The sequence below is a fragment of the Spea bombifrons genome, chromosome 1, assembly GCF_027358695.1.
Source record: "Spea bombifrons isolate aSpeBom1 chromosome 1, aSpeBom1.2.pri, whole genome shotgun sequence".
NCBI lineage: Eukaryota > Metazoa > Chordata > Amphibia > Anura > Pelobatidae > Spea > Spea bombifrons.
Window position 1 is genome coordinate 29,923,866 of NC_071087.1, and position 20,634 is coordinate 29,944,499.

At 38.8% G+C, this 20,634-nt stretch overlaps 1 protein-coding gene across 1 annotated transcript in view; it reads right to left on the reverse strand.

The window, feature by feature from the left end:
• GALNTL6 (polypeptide N-acetylgalactosaminyltransferase like 6) overlaps positions 1–20,634 on the reverse strand; it is a 481,374-nt gene that overhangs the window by 40,717 nt on the left and 420,023 nt on the right. The window contains exons 7-8 of the mRNA XM_053459754.1: positions 12,541–12,658; positions 5,440–5,547 (exon numbers count right to left, since the gene is read on the reverse strand). Of these exons, the coding sequence (XP_053315729.1) occupies positions 5,440–5,547; positions 12,541–12,658 (226 nt within the window). The remainder of the gene's footprint in view (positions 1–5,439; positions 5,548–12,540; positions 12,659–20,634) is intronic.

Below are 20,634 nucleotides of genomic sequence, written 5' to 3' on the forward strand. Positions count from 1 at the left end.
CAGCTGCTTGATCTGTTTCTGTAAGTCAAATTTTTATGTTATATACTACATGATATGTCCTGTCTACCCTTTGTACAGCGTTACAGAATTTGATGGTGCCATATAAAACAATAAATAATAATAATAAAGTACCGTATTTATCGGCGTATAACACGCACTGGTGTATAACACGCACCCCCATTTTAACAAGGAAATTTGAGTAAGAAAAAATAATTTTAACTTGGAAGCTATGAACTTAATGTTGGAATAATATTTATTACATTATAACATTTATTATAACATTTATACCACTTATAAGGCAAATATGAAAGAAAAAGCACCTCTTTGAACAAAAAAACTGAACAAAAAAAACTTCATCAGAATCACTGCTATCTGGGAAACCACACACACACACACACAGTAAGACACACACAGTAAGACACACACACACTCAGACACACACACAGTAAGACACACTCACACTCAGACACACACGCTAAGACACACACACTCAGACACACACAGTAAGACACACACAGTAAGACACACACACACTCAGACACACACACAGTAAGACACTCACACTCAGACACACACGCTAAGACACACACACTCAGACACACACAGTAAGACACACACAGTAAGACACACACACACTCAGACACACACAAACTCAGACACACTCACACTCAGACACACACACTAAGACATACACAGTAAGACACACACAGTAAGACACACACACTAAGACATACACACTCAGACACACACAGTAAGACACACACAGTAAGACACACACACTCAGACACACACTAAGACACACACACACTCAGACACACACACACTGACACACACACACACTAAGACATACACACACTAAGACACAGACACAAACAGACTCAGAGACACACACAAACACACTCAGACACACACACTCTGACACACACTCCCTAACCCCCCCTTCTCAGGATCTCCCCTCTCCCTCCCTAACCCCCCTTCTCAGGATCTCCCCTCTCCCTCCCTAACCCCCCTTCTCAGGATCTCCCCTCTCTCTCCCTAACCCCCCCCCCCGGTCACTTACCTTCAACTCCTGTGTTGGAAGTGTGAGGAGTTTGTCTCGGGTGCCGGCGCTTCACTGCTGAGCGCCGGCGTCTGACGTCATATGCCGGCGCCCGGCGTGAAGCGCCGGCACCCGAGACAAACGCCTCACGCTTCCAACACAGGAGTTGAAGCGCTGAGGCAGGCGGCGGCTCCTCCGGTTCTCCGGGTCAAGACCCGAATCCTCCGGGTCGCGGGAGCGGGGTCCTGACACACCACACTCTCCGCCCATTTTTCCTTTAAATGGAGGACCACCCACTGATGTCAACAGGACTGCCCACTGATGTCAGTGTGCAGTCCTGGCCGCGTCCGGGTAGCCGGAGCCCAGAAGTTCCCAGGTATGTTGATGACCCCCTGCGGTTTTAGGACCTGTGCATCACCCTCTCATCTTACATTTAAGAGGTACGACACATTCATTGTGTTTTGTGAAAAGAACCTTTTAATTTGGGGCAACCTAATTTTTTGGGGAAACCTTTACATTTTTTTCTGACCATGTCACAGGCTAGAGGATCATGGAAATATAAACATTTGAATAACTCTGGGCTGGTATATTAATTACCTTCCCAGTGATGTTAGCCATTATTCAAAAAAGGGCAAAAGGAGGTTGCACACTATTTTACCACTTGTGCCAGCCAAGGGCATCTGGGTGACCTTCCCTGAAGGACACTCTGTATCCTAAAGGACACTGTATATACATACCTGGGAACTCTCCAGGTTTGACCCGGAGAACTCTGGGTGAAGCTCCAGTTCTCTGGTTGAAGCACCGCTTCTGCGGTTCTCCGGGTCAATAGTATACCTGTATTATTATTTATTGTTTTATATGGTGCCATCAGATTCCGTAGCGCTGTACAATGAGTAGACAGGACATAACAAGTAGTATGTAACATAACAAGTTGACTAACAGAGACAACAGGTGAGGAGGGCCCTGCTCAAACGAGCTTAATCCTCTGGGTTGAGGAAGCGGGGTCTTGACACGCCCCGCTCCCCAGCGAATTTAAATAGGGAACACCCACGGACATCAGTGGGAATGCCAGAATGTCATTGGGAACGCCCCCAAAGTCAGCAGGACTACTGACTTCAGCAGGACCACCCACTGAAGTCAGCGGGACAAACACCTGATGTCAGCGGGCAGTTCTGGCTGTGTCCCTCAAGGGAAGGCTCTGGGTAGCTTGAGCTCAGAAGTTCTCAGGTATGTGTATATACTTTTGTTCTCAGGTATGTGTATATACTGCTTTCACAAACTTTGTAAAACTTTACACCATACCTTGACGGCCTATAGGATATACTGCCTTAAATACAGTCTGGCCTCCAAAATAACAAGGGACACATAAATGCAAAAGCAGAAATGTATTAGAAAAGAAATTAATAATAGATCTTAATTTATACAGTCAGTCAAATTGTGGGTCACATCTGGGGGGGGGGCATTATGACACTAAAATGAAGAAGGTCCAAATATCAGGCCCTGGTCATAATACAGGAGAGAAAAGGGGTTAGTTTAACTGGGTGTGTGTTCCAATAGTATGGTGTATGGTGGGTTTGTTACAATAACCATCATTAGGCTCAAGGCCAATCCTTCTCTTATTTCGGGTCAGTGCAAAATTGTTCCATTTTAACAAACAAATCGGATAGGGGGAGTATGGAAGGAATGGGGACAAAGGGTATTAGAAATTCTATATGTTTTTTTATATATATATACATACATATGTTTTTTTTGGTCATCACAGCAATCACATGACTATTGTCAGCCAGAAGTCGCGGTCATTTACTATTGGATTTACCAGTACGTCCACATGGCCGTGAAGGGGTTAATCTAGTTATTCCTTGTTTACTTTTGCTTTCACTTAGGTACCTAAAAAAGGTTTTATCGTCCTTTTTTGTTAACCTTGCATTTTTCTCCTTTGTGTGTGTTTTGGTATATCTGATAAAGTGTTTTGCCTCCTTAAGTTTATAGTTCCTGAATGCTATCTTTTTCTCCTTCAATATGTGGGCCACATATGTGAAGTACCGGAGTGGTTTCCTTGTTCTTTTAGTCCTACTAACAAGTTGCCTTTAACAAAAAATCTCTAAAATAATTCCATTTCTACTGAACTCCAGCTAAAGATGTCCAGATCATCAAAGACTTCCCTACACTTCTTTCCGTTTTAGAAAAATCAGATTTAGTGGCGCACAATGCAACCTCTATCCCCATATTAAACCACACTGATTGATGATCACTGGAGCCAAAACAGAAATCCAGTTTCCATTTTTAAAAACTAAATTTACTAAAGCCTCCTTCCATGATGTTGGCTCCTCTATAAATTGCCTTAAACACAATCCCTGAAAAGAATTTAGGATGTCTCCTAATTATAACTGAGCCACGTTATACATGTAACCAGTTTATTGTGCAACATATTCGATAGAAACAAAGAGAAATACAATTCTCCCAAAGGGTTAATGTTAAGAACATAACGTAATCCTTTTTACTCCTTCTTTCTATTATTCGCATTCAATCAGACTTTGCTATGATGCCTCCGCTCTTCTTCGTGTCTTCAAAACACAACATGTCCAATCATCTATTTAATAACTCAGAAAACATTATTTGATCCCACTGTGCCGGGGAATTTAATTATCCCCTGTCCTATTTACTATAATCTCTGCAGCATGCACATGCTGCATTGTATTTTTACAGTCACTGACTGTCACCCACAGTGCATATCTTTTTCCCTTGTGTGGTTTTCTGGCTCTTTTCCGCACACAGTTTAAATTTGTTTGTTTAGAATCCCAAACCCTGACAGTACGGTGTAAGTGTACAATAACAGTAATTATTGCAGGGATTTCTGATGCCTCAGCAACACACAAGTAATTTACCTATACCTTTTCCCCCTAAAAAAGAGTAGCAAAATATTCGAATATTGTCACTATTTAAAATGCGGTTTATCCATGCAGACATAGTTTTCAATTTAGAGAGATGCTATAATGAAAGACAGCATAACCAATTAAGTACAAACCACAAAAATTGGAAGACTTCTAAGACGCCATAATGAAATCTTGACAGACATCCAAAAACAGAGCAGGCAAATTGAAATTTCTATTGACGTTAACCCGTTCAGGGACCAAGGAAATATTTGACACATTTTTCTTAAACGGTTAAACAAGCGAAGGGGTGCTTTAAGTGCTAGATTTATAATGCTGGCAAAAAGTGGTTATGTAGCAAACCCAAAGATAAATTGTTAACTTTTTTTAGGAAAAGAAATTCAGCATACACAGGGAATAGGAGTCAGAAAGGAATGCTGAGTAATCAATGTATTTCACTTGATACAGCATCCCTTATGGGCTATCTGCTCTGATTTGCTCTTAAAAGCCTCTCAGAAAGTACTGACCTGTAAAAAATGCTTGCGCCATTACTAAACAAATAAATAAATTAGTGTTGTTACATAGAAGCACCCCTATGCCTTGGCTGAGTTATAACACACCATTGTTGCCACAATGTAGCCGTTACACTGTAACTGCACATAAATCCTCTGAACTGTTTAGCAAACAAGAGAAAAAGCGTGTGTATATGTATGCAAATGAATAGTCCAAGGTTTTCATAGTTAGAGAGGGGGATACCCCCAGTAATGAGGTCAGACCAATATTTATGAACCAATATATAGTCGGGTGGGAGATAACAAATTACATAGCTTCACTTAAGGGAAGTTATTAATCTCTTTATTCACTAAAGTGCAGTAGTTTGGCCAACAACCTTTTTGATTAGGTGAAAAAACTATTTAGATAAGTGCAATAAGTGTTCCTATTTCTCCAACCCTTACACGCTGATGAGGAAGTATAAAAGGGCTATCAAACATTTCCTATAATATCATTTTGGATTTGAGGAATAATGCAGACCCTCCAGTCAGATAGAAAGATAATCACACGCACACTAGACACATGTCTCTAATCCGTCGGCTGCATCCCCACTGGCGATGTATCAGTAGCTGCACAGTTTGGGTTACTGTTGTCAGAGGGCAGCCACTTAGTGGGGTCAACAATTGCGAGGTGTGGAGTCAGGCGCCTTTACAGTAGAATGACTTTGTTTGCAAGGGACCCAAAAATCCATGTACCTAGACCCTCGTTTATATTTACCCCTATAATATACTTTATTGTTTGGTGTTAGGTGCATTTAGAAGGTTAAATATCAAAAACCTGCCCACTGCAAATGCTGTATACAACCTTTCAAATATTGTATGTGATCTTTTATGAGCTACAAGCATAAACCAATGAAAATATTGAATACTACTGTATGCTTTAATTAGCGAAATTGTGTGTTTTTTTTATTTAACATTTTTAGCCATACTTCTGCATGCATTCAGCACAATCGTATCACAGGTTTTCTGTATTACTTACTCTTGCCAGACTTGTTCCCGTCGGGACTTTGTAAGGCACATACTTCCTGTAGATGTGACCTACTCTGGAACAAGGGACATCAAACATTTCCCCTCCGCACATCCACACCTAGGGGCAAAAAGACGAATGCGTTAGCATAATAACGGTGTGCTTCACGGTACATTTTCTTTGTATATTCACGAAATATGCTCACGTAAAGAAAGTATAACTATTATGTGCTGTCAAATTACAACAAAAGCAGCATCTGACTTGCATTTATGTATCTGTGTTACATTAAATATTCACAAATTACAGCCAAAGGAACGGTCTTTGTCAGGGTGTCTTGGAGACACATCCATTGCTGGTGTAAGTAGTTCAGCGTGTGCGTATGTTGATATCATTGGTTTTATTCAAGTCCATATTCTCCGAGAGGCTTTTAAGCTTCTCATACCATTTCAAGCTCTGCATATAAACAATAGCTATCTACTTACAATGCCCCTGGCATGTAACCAGACAGTGTACTTTCCTCTCAGAAGTGACAGGAGTCTTAGCAAAAGAAAAGAACTGGGTGGGAATTCTATGGGATTACTCTTTTTTTTTTATTTCTTATTTTCTTAAACCTTTCCCTTGTTGCCGTTGGTGACCCTGCAGGTATTTTATTTTTAAGATCTATTAGGTATTTGTATAAAAGTAATAAAAACTTTGCATAGCTTGCAAACTTTGCACAGTGTTTATGGTAAGTGTTTATAGCATAGTATACTTCTGTCTTCACGGTTGGAACAAATGCATAATTTTCCATTACAAAATGTACCAAGAGTAATTTTGAGATGGAAATAATAAAATTATTTTTAGTACATACAAATTGGGATTTATTTACTAAAGTTGTGTGTTTAGGATGTTTAGTTCATTACACAACAAAACAGCCCATCCCTGGCAAGTTTCTCCTGCAAAAAATCACTGAGTTTGAGTATAAAATACATAAAAAGGTAAAAAGGGTTAAGCCAAGCACTTCTTGCTGGTAGAGGCTTACTGGGGTTAGCCCTTCATTATGTATATTTAATTCAGATGAGTTAAAATCCAAATGCAAAATGTTTGAGTGAAAAAAAATAAATTATATGTATGCTCATATGTGCTCATTGTTGTGTGTATGTATATATAATACCGTCATACATGGGTCTCTCTCCAGGTTTGGCCCAGAGAACTCCAGGAGAAGTGCCACTTCTCAGGTTCCCCGGGTCAACATCTGAATCCTCCGGGTCGCGGGAGTGGGGTCTTGACTCGCCACAATCCCCGCCCATTTCCCCTGTAAATGGAGTTGTTTCCTGCAATGTCAGTGGGAATGCTCACGTCGGCGGGAACGCCCACTGACATCAGCAGGACCAGCCACTGACGTTGGTGGGAACTCCAACTGACATCGACGGAAACACCCACTGACATCGGCAGGAGTGCCCCTGAGGTTGCCCACGTCCTGCAAGCGTAGGCTCTGGGTAGCCGTAGCCCACAATTTCCCAGGTATGTATACACATATATATATATATATATATATATATATATATATAGTGACGGAACTACAGGAGTTGCAATGGTCTCAACCACTTGTTCCTGTCTTCTCATACAGATTCACAAGAAAGAGCCCTTCCGACCTGGACCGGTGTGGGCCTTCTCTAAGCTATTTTGAACCGGCACGGGGGGACAGGAACGTCTCGGGTCACATTACGTCACATAACCCTGCAGCAAAACCGAGGCTGCTCGCACAGTGAGCAAGCACCCGGACAGCAAGCTGCAGAACCAGTAAGAGGTAAGCGTGGATGGGCAGGAGGGGGGTATGTATGTATGTATGTATGTATACATGTTTGTATCGATGTATGTGAGCATGTATGTATGTGAGTTTGAAGAAATCAGATGGATGTTCCTCAAGAGTTCTGCCGAGGAACAGAATGGGGATTAAAATTACACACATGCATACTGGAAATATGCAGATTGCTAAACGATTGCTACAGGAGTGGCGATAGAGGTAGATGGAAAGTCCTCTAGGGTAATCCAAGTCCTCTAGTCCTCCAATAACTATCAGAATGATTTGATTGGAGTTATTGTAGCGTTACAAGAATTTCAGGCAATGATTACAATACTTGGGAACTTCCCAAGATAGGTTACTTGAAGTTCTCCCTGCTCTGGAGGATTAGCTTTGCATACATGCAGGGCTAGCCATGCATAAGAGCAGAGCTAGCCCCAAAGGGGCATTAATGTGCGGGAGAGAGTTGGTGAAAAGTAGAATGTGAGCAGAATGTGTCTTAATATATTAAATATTTATGTAATATACAGACACATTAATAAATTAAAACGTGCATAAACAACATAGCGTATTGGATTTTTTTTCTTTTTATATAACTTAAACATACAAGAACGGTGGAGTCTTCTTTTAAACTAAAATGCTAAAATATTATTTTACCCAAAAGAAACCAAGCACGTAAGAAAGCAAAGAAACCGCATTCTCCAATGGTACAGAAATAGCTACAGAACTCATGAAAATCCAAATTATCTTGGGCAGTGTTTGGTTCTTCAACTCACAATCAATATGTCACACTTTGTTCTGTATTTAGAAGTTACTACCATAATTACTACTGGTTCTGTATGCAGCTGTGACCTGCATAATGTATCACACAGCAGCAAGTTGCTGGTCTCTATGGCCACATAGGGAGCAGAACAGAGAAATTTAATTAAAACAGGGTGCGCTGGGTATATAGATCCAAAAGCTTTACTGGTCCTGTCCTCACCTGTGAAACTAACATGCTATTTTCAATTTAAAGGCATTCTGTACGAAGAACTGTATATTTCTATGGATTGACGATTAATTAAAATCAAATAATTACCAAAATCCTTCTCCAAAGCAACAACAGCATTCATTTTACTTTGAACGTGAAGCTACAGAGACGTGGTTCTAATAATTAAGGGTACGAGAATATGATCTCTGCAAATGTCTTACACAAATATTATTAAACGTGATCATTTACTGTGGGATTTGGTACCAGCAACTGGGTTAACTATGTATATACTATCTTCAGTGTGGTGTTTTTTTATGTGCTTTCATGTATTTTATATTTGAGTGACTTCTAGGGTTGGCCCTTTGTAATGCAAAATGCAGCCACTTAGTAGAATTATCCTGCAAAGTCCTGCTTTGGCAGATAAACCCTATAGCACAGTAAATAAACACTGTTGAAAATTATTGACCGGTTTAACCATTGCATTATGCACTGACCGGTCAGCTAGGAAACAGGGAAAATGCTTGGTGGGCTGGTACCAGTTGAAGTTGGATATTTCCCTTTACTGTTGCTCACACGGCAGATCCGGAGCTTTAATGTTAGGAAGTGGGCTGGATACACATAGCTACATGCTGCGCAAGTGTAAGAGCATTTAGTGCCCGCTGGCCTTAAAGTGCCAGGACCACTTTTGTTCCCCAGTCCAGCTCTGCATTACATATTATGTCTATAGCTATACTGTATAAAGCTGTAATAGCTACACAGTTCTAAGCTCTTATATGGACTTCCTTCGTTATCTGTCTTTTGGGTTGAATAAAGCACTATGTTCTTTTTTGTTGCCAAAATGTCAATTGATATGTCTGTTAGCTATAGTAAATTTAAGGATTCACTAAAAACATCTGCTGGTAAAATTAAAATGCATTCTGCTTAAATAAACAGTAAGAATTCTATATTTATTGTTGCCTTAATTGTCCCTGAAACTGTTTTATTGTGCATTTTTATCATGCAAAGAAAAACAGATATACACCGTTAAACTTGAGTAGAAAACGCTGAGTTACTAAACTACCGAATGCCACTTGTGTTTTCTACAATTTATTGTTGAAGCAATCCTGTGCTGTGCTGCCATATAAGATAATTATACGGTTCCTTATGGCCTCCATCTGAAGATGTAGAAAGGTGAGAAAATGATATCTACAACTAAAAACATTGAAATGAAACTTTATTCTATCAATAATATTTATTCTTAAATAAATGCATTTTATTGCTAGAAACTATTGACTGATCCCAAAATAGTTTTGTCAGACTAAATTGAAATAATGGAAATCTTTCCAGTCTGCAGACTAGCTCTATTGTTTTTTTCTTCTTCTTAAGATACCATTTAAATACAAAAGAGTCCTTAGCTGAACTTGATCCCTTTCATGGGGTCAACATAAAGCTTTCTGGATCTCAGAGGTCTCTTCTTCAACCCATTTGTAGAAAAGACCTCCGAGTTCCCAAAAGTTTGTCATTTTACATATTTTTTTGATTTAGGACCAATAATTGGAATCAATTAAAGACTACATTTTCTCTTGCGCTAATACAGCGATATTATATTTTTTATCAAACCATATAAGTAACTATAATGAAAAGGCTATATGATGGATTTTTAGTGTTTTATTTATTATTTTTTAGCTTTACATTGCAAAACATTAGACTTATGATATTCATCTTCCGATTTTACAATATGTTGCTATAAATCCACTTCAGTGTATTAATGATGGGACAATAGGACTAGTTAATGCTAGAGTCCTTGGACAGCATTCTAAACATTATTCCTTGTACTGGTGGATACCAAAACCTTTCCTTGGAACAATTTGCTTGTGTTGATTTTAAGTGATTGAATCCTCAGGGGAAAATGATCTAATGACAGAAGTTTTTATATTAACATAGAGAGAACTAGAGAGTGCAATTAGTGGTTTGCCTAAGTGGAACCACACCTTTAACCTAAAATATATGCAGTGTGCTGTGCCTAGTAGTGATTATTATTTTTAACATGCATGCATTAAGTTAGCATGCACCTTAACTTATTTCCCTGTCTGTTATTTTGTATAAAAGAATGTTTTAGGAACTGAGGAAGTAGAACCAGCAACCCTAAGTATGGTGGGGTGTTCCAAGAAGCTCTGTGGTTGCTAGGATTCCTTGTCATCCTTGTCACCCATGGACTATCCAGTAATGAGAGGCCTAAATACAGGGATGCTCCTAGCTACCATTCCTAGTACATTTATTCCTAAACCTGGTTGGTGTTGTGCCTGCATTTATTTACCTTGTTTATCCATTATTTCTGTCCCCAGCCTTGGACACAAACTTTTGGATTTCCTGGAATTTGACCTGGACTTTCATCACTCTTACTGGTTACCCTTCTATACTGTGGTTTGGCGTTTACTGTGCTTAACCCCAGCTACTCGACCCTGATTTTGTCTTTGTTGGTCTCCCTGGTGTCCTGTCAGTCCCCTTCACAGTCTCCTGCCATCTGCCCCTGGCTATGTCTGTAGATGGTGCCAAAAATGACTAAGGCTGCAGCAGACAGCCGTCCACTATCAACAGGGTTCTGAAGAAGCACTTGTCCCAACACAAGGACTCAAACCTGACCCAGAACTCGCAATCATGACAGTTCCCTAATTATTCAGTGGCAGGGAGTTAATTACAAATATCTTATAAACTGCAGACCTAGCTGAAATAACTTTAGAAATGTAGATACAGTTATTCACATATCTTTTTTTAGGTGACATCTCATCTTACAGAGCTAACTCTCAACTTGGCTGACCTGGATTTTTAGGGCTTTGACCCAAAGAAAATTCACTCTGTCAGTGATAATTATGTCTTGCAATTACTCCTATACTACATGGCCTGTAATAGGGGACAGTTAACAATATGTCCAACCTCTCCATCAGAATTGTTAAAAGTGACAGATTTCCGACATAAAAATACATTTTTAATAACTGACTCAAACTATGCCAGCAGAAGTTCCATCCAAAAGTTAGCAATGTCATATGGTGCAACGAATATCATTTTCAATACAGATTAAGGTAGACAATAACCCTTAGGCTGGTGCACAATAATTATGCAGAATGAAGGGGTATAGTTACGACCCATGCTGGCATATTTGTCATTAAAGATATTTTTCCTGAAACAAAACCGGCCAGGGCAATTTAATATCCGACTTCTCAATCTTGTTCCCATGGTTTCATGACAGAGGAGATGACCATTTTCCATTTATATCCATTTCCAGTGACAGCTTACAATAAAATTGAAAATGGGTCAATTTAATGTAGCCTATGAGAGAGGATATGGTGTAAATTATGCACCTGAACGATTTAGAATTTAACCAGCTGTATCAAACGGAACCAGACCTATCACTAGAAATCTATAATTTTCAAAATGAAATAGTATTTCTTTTGGGTTGTAATCTAACAGGTTTTTTTAAAAAAACAGCTTTTCAGCACTTTGGACATTTAACTGTTAACATATGTTATATATAGAACAGCTTTGCAAATATATACACAGACCAGCTCAAATTGGTCTTCTGGTGGTAATCCAGAGAATAGACAAACAAGACCATGGTGGCATACTCCCAAAATTTCAAATGGTCGGGTAGGGACACTTGTGTTACAAATATGACAATATTGTGATTTGGGAGATTTTGTGACCTGTTGGTCAAAGCCCCCTGTTTCCCAGGGGAAACATAAATAAGTCAAAAAGGAAATAATTTTGGGCCCACGCACACAGGTCTAATATAGTCACTGTATCCCTGAATAGCTGGAAAAAAAATGGTCACCTTATCCCTCACTGGTAGAGGCCTTACTACATACGTCTGTGGGGTCCATACATGTTCAGATATATTCACATATAATCCGAACTACATTCTGCTTGTTTTTTGACAGTGAATGTAACTAAATAGTTAAACATGAAATGGTTGTTCTGTTTTGATCACTGGATGACCTGCTGCATGGCTATTACTGTCCCTGTAACTAAAGCACATTCTGACTTCATACCCATTGAACAATTTCTTTTCAATATTCACCAAGTACATTGAAACAGAGACAAAGCTTCCTGCTGCTGCTGTTATCTTTGCTGCTATCGCAAATTCAAATGCATGGAAAGGCAATTGAGTTACAAACCATGCCCATTTCAGGACCTTGATGAGAACAGAATGGTTATTAACCTTACAATCTACATGAAATAAACATTTTCACTGAATGGTATACCAGTGCTGCCGAATTGCTGGCATTTTCAACATTCTAACTTTCTTTTAACATTTCATTTATTTCATCAATTTGCAGCAAGGATGAAAAGAACAATAAATAACACAGAAAGCTAAAAGCCTTACCTTAAATGATATTTCATATTGCTCCCCTCCCCAGATTTCCAAACCAGGATCATATCCGCCTAACTCCCAAAACCATTTCCGATCAACGGAAAATAAGCCCCCCGCCATTACAGGTGACCTGCAAAATACAAAAAAATTATGTTACAGAAATAACATATAACCCCAGAAGTCACAAAGTCACATAAAGTGTCAAAATATATAATGTAGAGTGCAGCATAATACCGCATTTGTTCGGTTATAAGATGACCCTGATTATAAGACGACCCCCCAAAATTTGAATATTTCGAAAAAAAAGAAAAAACCTGAATATAAGACTACCGTATAGGAAAAAAGATTTACTAGCAAATATTAATTCACATGTAATTAATTTTTTTATATTTTATAAAAACCAAGATTGAGGAAAATGCATTTTTTGTTTTTATTTCCTTTTATTTGCCAACCTGCCCCCCCCAGTTATGCCACTCTGCCCCCCTGATATGTCACTCTGCCCCCCTGATATGCCTTATACCCCCTATATGCCACTCTGCCCCCCCAGATATGCCTTATACCCCCTTTATGCCACTCTGCCCCCTGATATACCTTATTCCTCCCTATTTACCACTCTGCCCCCCCTGATATGTATTATACCCCCCTATATGCCCCCTCGACTTACCGATGCATCTCTAGTCCTGTGCTACAAACTACCTGATGTCAAGTGGGGGCAGCCGGTGGACGTCTGCGTGATGCGTGCAGACAACCTCCGCTGCTGCCGGTACTTCCACCGGTGCTTCTATTACCGGAAGGTCACATCATGCCGGTGCTCCGTCATAGAAGCCTCGGCAGAAGTGTTTCTAGTGTGATGTCTGGAACATTTCTGGAGATGAGCTTACTGTCTCAAAGCTTCATCTTAAAGAGTAGAGGAACCAAACAAATCCTACAGAAAAATATATGTCCAGAACTGTCCATATAGGACATAATAATGTTATTCACATTTCTTGTGCTACACTTGCTCAAAGCGTTTATGAAAGCTGCTATTGACAACATGTAATAAATTCAATTTAAATGTGAGGCATGTGAAATACTAAGAAAACTTTTTTTCCCCACAATGATTAGTCTTAATAATATACATTATTTCTGCACATAGTTGGACTATTTATACTTTTAATGCCATCATTTTTTTATTTCATGGTATGCCTTTCAGATTTTAAGCTTGCATGGCCCTCCTAACCCTTTCTTTCTCCTAGTCCAAAGTCTTATGTGATGCACTACTTGTTATAACAATTGTTCAGTATTTGGCACCCGGGTCGGATGCTGTATGTGGCGCCCCCACACACACTTTAAAATGTAAAGTCAAATTAATGTTGGTAAGAATATTTAATTCACAAATTTGTAGACTGTATGTCAACTGGAAAAATTCTATAAATCTGAAAAAAATAAATCATTACCTTATAAATAAATGAAATAAGTTTAAATAAATAACAGTTACTAAACGGATAAGGTACAGCAAAACTCCCATCACTATATACTGAGCCAGACATTGATGGTGGTATAGCTTAGCTCCCATCACGATACACTGAGACAGACATTGATGTTATTGCAGCATAACCCCCATCACTATATACTAAGCCAGACATTGACGTGGTAGGCATCTGCCCCTTTAGCAGCCTGCTTGTGCCACCTCTGCCCCCTAAACAGCCTGCCTGTGCCAACTCTGCCCCCCCCTTTACCTCCCCACAGATTTTACTGGTCTAAGGGCTGGTGGAGCAGCACTGGGGCTGCCCAGATGTCTATGCGGCCCGACAACCGCCTAACGTGGACCCGCAGCTTACCACTGTGGCGCCCGCAAACTGGTTTTTTTTTAGCAGCCGGCCCCTGGCCCACCGGACACTGCCCTGATGAGTGTCACCCGGGATATGGGCAGAACCCCCTCCCCCACTTAGGTATGCTACTGGTGGCGCTATATAAATTAATAAATAATAATGTATTGCAATACTTTCATCTGTCATTCTGGAGCACATTAATGCAATGGAAATAAGAGCAAAACACTATAATAATATATTCATATTTGTTCATATATTCAGAGAATTCATAATAATTTAGATTTAAGGTTTTAAAATAGAGCATCTTTTTTATTTGAAATGTCAAATGTATTCTAAGTCAAAATGCTTTCTTTGAGACATGCCATGCTAAGAAACTCAGGGTAGAGTAGGTTTGAAATGTCATTTACACTACAAATGCCTGAAGGACTTGAGAGTCCAGTGTTTAAATAGCTGGTGCCCTACTAGTCAGCAAGTTCACTTTTGTGGTCATAATCTAGGATTTTTTGCAGCCCCATCTTTAGGGACAATTTTGCAATATTGCTTGGATTAAACTTTGCTGAAACCCGTATACAGCTGACTATCACGGACAGCTAGTTTGGCAGTATCACTTCAAATGTATTTTAGCATTTCTCGGATCCCTCTTCTATTGTCAGAAAGCTGAAGTTTGAATGTAAAATACCATTACAGAATTCTGAAACTGGACAGATGGCATGTTTAGCTACCTCTTTCGTAGACATCATGCCATTTCTTTGCAATAAGGTGCCACAACTTTCCAACAGAATGCTAGCTTCTTTAATAGGATTTGCTTCTTATGTGTACAATATGTCCCAATTTTGCCTGGTACGAACATATTATTGTGTATTGTTGAGTATTATGAAACATCGTTAGTTGCTCAAAAACTGTAGAGTATAGATGTCCTGACAAGTATCCACTAATAGTTGTAATAAAGGCTCAGAATAGCTGGAAAACAATCAGTAATTGGCTGATTTCCTAACATGCTTGACTGTAGAGCAACCACGAGTCTATCCAAAGTTGCAAAATAAAAAATTCAGTTAATCCCAATACATGCATCATTACCTTTACCTCCTTCTTCCAACTGAGTATATAAATAGTCATAATGTTTCATGGACAATGTAATAGAGCCATTAAAGCCCCCCCCCCAAATATCAGAAAGTTAAACATAGTAATGAATAACAATGTGATTTTGCATCATCACCACGTGATTTATGGCAGTGCTTTGCATGTGCTTCTTACGTTCTTTACCCCTAGACCTTTATGAGTTGTGTACCCTAGGGTCTACTACCCATATTACCCTATTAAAGAAATGCATACATATACCCACATACACAATTTATATCACTATGTTATTGGCAATTTTGACCATAGTACGAACAAACATAATAAATATTTCTTTATATGCCTGTCAAAGGCTACCTTTAGAGCTATCACTTTAAACTCTACATGTATGCTCTTCCCGAGTAAATTCACCTTTCTTGTTATCAGAAGTCTTGTGCATGGCCAGATGTAAGCACTGAATCCATTTTTATATGTGTATTACTTAAAACCAAAGAATACTTCTTTAACAGCCATCATAAACTAGAAGTAAAAAGCAGGAATGGGCAGAAAAAAGAACAGACATGAGCCTTACTATAGGTTATACTTTTTTCACTCATAACAAGCATTGCCTGTAATTGAGCAATCCCTAATACTTAGCTATGATAATCTCAAAATGTGAAAGAGTTAGACAAGATCTATTTCTAATATAATGATGACTATAACAACAGACTGCTTATAAATGAAATAATATGCCATATACACTATATGGAAAAATAAAAGTATTTCTGCCCTGTTAGATCTGCCCTAGTTTATTGTAAGTGCTATTATTGTGAAGTGGAAATGTCCAGTGGTAGCAACAGCTCAGCCACAAAGTGGTAGACCATGCACACTCCCAGAGCAGGGCTGCTGAGTGCTGAAGGGTGTAGTGTGGTTAAAATTAGCTGTCCTCTTTAGCATCACTTACCAAAGTGCAACATCAGCACAAGCACTGTTGCGTCAGGAGCTTCATTAAATGGGTTTCCATGGCTCAGCAGCCGCACACAAGACCAAAGATCAGTATGCGCAATGCCAAGCTTTGTCTGGAGTGGACTCTGGAACAGTGGAAAATTGTTCTCTAGAATGCATAGTGCCTACTGCAAACTTTGGTGGAGAAAGAAAAATGGTCTGGGTGTCAGGGTTTGGGCTATGCCAGTGAAGGGTAATGTTAATACTACAGCATACAAAGACATCTAAGACAATTATATGCCTTTAACAGTTTGGGGAAGGCCCTTTTCTGTTCCAGCATGACTGTGCCCCCGCGCACAAAGTAGGGTTCATAAAGACACGATTGGACGAGTTTCGTGTGAAAGAACTTGACTGACCGGCACAGAGCCCTGACCTCAACCCCATCCAACACCTTTAGGATGAACTGGAAGAGAGATTGCAAGCCATCATTCTCATCCTACATCACTGCCTGACCTCACAAATGTTCCACTGGAGGAATGGGCAAATATTCCCACAGAAACACTGAAAAATCTTGTTGAAAGCTTTTTTGAAAATAACTTAAATTTTTAATTTTATTTTTTAATTTAAAGTTTCCCAGATAAGCTAGAAAAACATTATCACAGATTTCTTTTCTGGCTGCAATCATAAATACTTTTACTCATAAAACTTTCTCTAAGTTGCCTCACTACACTAGGAATATGTCAAGTTATTTTCCTCCTCCAACCTTTCTGTAATATTGAATTGCATCCAGATGTTCTGCATTTCCTCATATTTAGCTCCAGTTGAAGAAGCAGCAGATGATCTGAGGAGAATAACACCAGGCTGATTTACTTCCCACTGGTAAGATTGTGTTTAGTACTGGATTGCGAAATGAATTAAAATAATTCAAATGTAAGTTAATCCGCTCTTTAATTCCTGCCTACACCCATCTTGTCTTTTCAATTAGATTGTGGAAAAGAAATCTTTGCAAACTGCTCAAGTCAGTGTAGTCTGCTTATAAAGCAAGTTTATAACACAGACAGAAAACCTTTTGCGCTGTACTCATTTACACACTAAAAAGCTTAATATACAGAATTGTATTTTTTTTACTTTTAATAAAAGACCACATTCAAAAGATATACATCTGAACTCCTATATTTTACAGCTATACACTAAATAAGCCTATATAATAGTAGTTGCAATATTTACCCATTACAAAACCTACTTTATGTTTATACCCTGGTACTTTAAGGCCGGTACCCCATTGATCACACAGGGGTTATTGCTCATTGCACTTTGAGAGAATTTGGGGGGCACTGTTGGTATATATCAACTGGGCATTTGCTGTGTGTGTGACTAGCCCAGGCCTGGTCATGAAGACAAGTAACATGCTTTTCATAGGATCTGCATGATTATTCTTATCCATTATGCTATCCCGGGCTTATTATTAAGTTACTGATTGTTGTTGATTGGTTCATAACACATAATTATTTCCCTGCCACAGACATACCATCTCAGCTTCTAGGGGTACATTTATGAAATCAATATCACCAGAACAGTTATACTAATCGAGAAACCAAACTACTGTATATGTTTTAACTAATGAATATGGTTATGCTAAAAGCTGCGATAGTGACAGTTTTCCTGTAAGGATGATAAGGAGTATAGAGGTTTAATGGAAAGGTGAAATATTAATTCAATATCATTTTATTTCTGACATGCAGGGAAAGCAAACCATAGGGTTTCTAGAGCCCATGCGTCCAAGAGTCCCCTAGTTATATCAAACCCTGGTATCCTAATATAAGCTCAATGTATAGTAATACAAAAAATAGAAATGGAGCGCCTCCATAGCATATGTAGGTTGGTTGGGGAGATCAAAGATCTCCCTTGTAACCACCCCATTGTTCGGTTAGACACGGGGGGGGGGGGCTTGATCGCCCAAGAGGGTGATCTGCTCCCTGCTTTTGTTCGAAAGGGACCTTTTGAGCCCCACCTGGACCTGCCACCCTGTCGGTTTTGGTCAGGATACGTAGAACTATATACATTTTCATCAGCATGATAAACAAATAAACCTTAGCATAGTCATTTTATTGTTTCTTCTAGAGGCTTAAGCAAATTTGGTAAAGATGATACCTGTATTGGATAACTGACATATAATGGTTTGCAAGCTTTTGAGACTATCTAGGCATTTTTTTTATATATAAATTATCCTTAGTATGATTTTGTTGTCATACAGATGAACAGAAAACAAAAGTGAACACCGATGTCCCCTAAAGCCTAAAAACAAGAAATGCACCACACTCATTATAGTACTGTCATAAAAGCTTGCATAAAAGTGCAAATATTGTAGCCGTCTAGGTTTGCTATGAGTTATTGAATGTCTCTTGATTACATTGTGATTGAATGCCATTGTGAGTAGGTTATGTCTTAAAGCTGTTTATCCAAGCTGGAAAACGTATCAGTTCAATTAAAAAATGAACCATGCAAGGTTTTCTATTGGTTATAGCAAAATTACTGTAAAATTTATTTCAACCCTATCAGCGACTAAGAAAGCATGGACTACCTTGCAAAGCAATGCATTGCACACAAACCCTGTTAGTAAGAAGTCAACTCACCTCATCGTATGCTACCTGTTTCCTGATATCCCCTGGTTTTCAAAGCAATTAACTTACAGTTATATATATACTCAAGATGCCGGCATATAAGCAGTTGCAAATTGCTCCCACATTGCACATGATCATTTTACTACTGGATAAAGCCAGATGTTAGTAAAGTGTCTGACAGCTAAAGGCCTTTTGTGCGGAAACAATTATGAGTTTAGCTGGAAAAAGAGAAAACAATTGTGAACTATTCGTTCAACAGCACAAAATATATGGTTGAAAGGACAGGGTTTAATTACACTATATTTAGACCATAAACATATAAAATCATTTTTTTATGGCCCACTGAAACTGTGATGATTGCTTGGGGATTGCATATATTTACAAGTAGTTTGGTAAAATGTAGCCACACTTGAGAACTTTCTGACCACCCCAGAGCACTGCCCCAGAGGCTACAGGTGATTACAGGATCCCGCACACCCTAATTAAGCAAAATTACATTTTTCTGCCCACTACTTACCTGGTTCCCCTGAAAAATTTGTAATAGAGGCTAGCCACACCATTCAACCCAGCTGATAGGCTACCATATGGTGTATTAAGGAGAGAGGTCCAAGTAATGTCATCTTGCAATATTTACAGGTATATATATATGGAGTTTGTTAAAATTTAGGGAACATACCATGATGTGAGGTCACTGTGAGGTCACTGACAAACAATCTTATCTAACTACATTTTAATCCAGTATTAGTCTCTAGGTTTGTGTGCACTACCATAAATATTTAGCATGAATATCTACCGCAAGTATATTTTCAATAATCAAAACTAAACATGTCCAAAAGAAACATTATAAATCCGTATCAGGTTAGCAAGCATCAAAATGATTTTGTTGCTGGGCATCTGGACACACAGCAGGTTGAAGCAGCTTTGCCATATAGTAAAGGCTGAACGCGTGTGATATGGTACGGCATTTCAGTAATTTACCCTCGGTGTGACGGTTATTTTGACCTTTGATTTAAACCGCATTCTAGCTTTCATGCAGTACGTGAATAATAAAGTTAAAGTGAAAAAGAACTTTAGATCATCTTTTCAGAACACCAACAATAAATGTTCTATTTCTCAAGCATTCTTGAAAAGGGCAAAGCAATTAATCAATACAAAAGCAAAATATGTTTTTAAGAAAACAATAAACTATGATATTTCTATGTGTCGGTAATTTACTAAAGCATAAACAATATACCGGTATATTAAAACAAAATAAATAAATAAAGCCAAGGTTAAAATACATACAGTACTTTTGTTTCCATAAAACCAGCATATTTAATAAACTTCAACAAACCCCCAGGTAATGTCATTACTTTATGTCAGAAATCTAATTAGTCATAATATTGTAGAAAATTATAACGTTCGGTTGGTGGAATGAATGTAGACATGGAAAAATTATTAATGTCTGATCTACTCACTAGTGAAGGGTAAGTTAGAAAGCTAGGGTGTCAAAGATTGACAAATGCAATAACATCCAATATACATCTAATTTTATAGTATGAAAACCTATCCTCCCTAACACGCCTGTGGGTATTATACAAAGATGTTCCAAATTGAAATGCCATTTGAATACAGGATTCTATTTTCAAACAAAATAAGCTGATCTGGAACGATATCTGGCTCCTGGGATACCT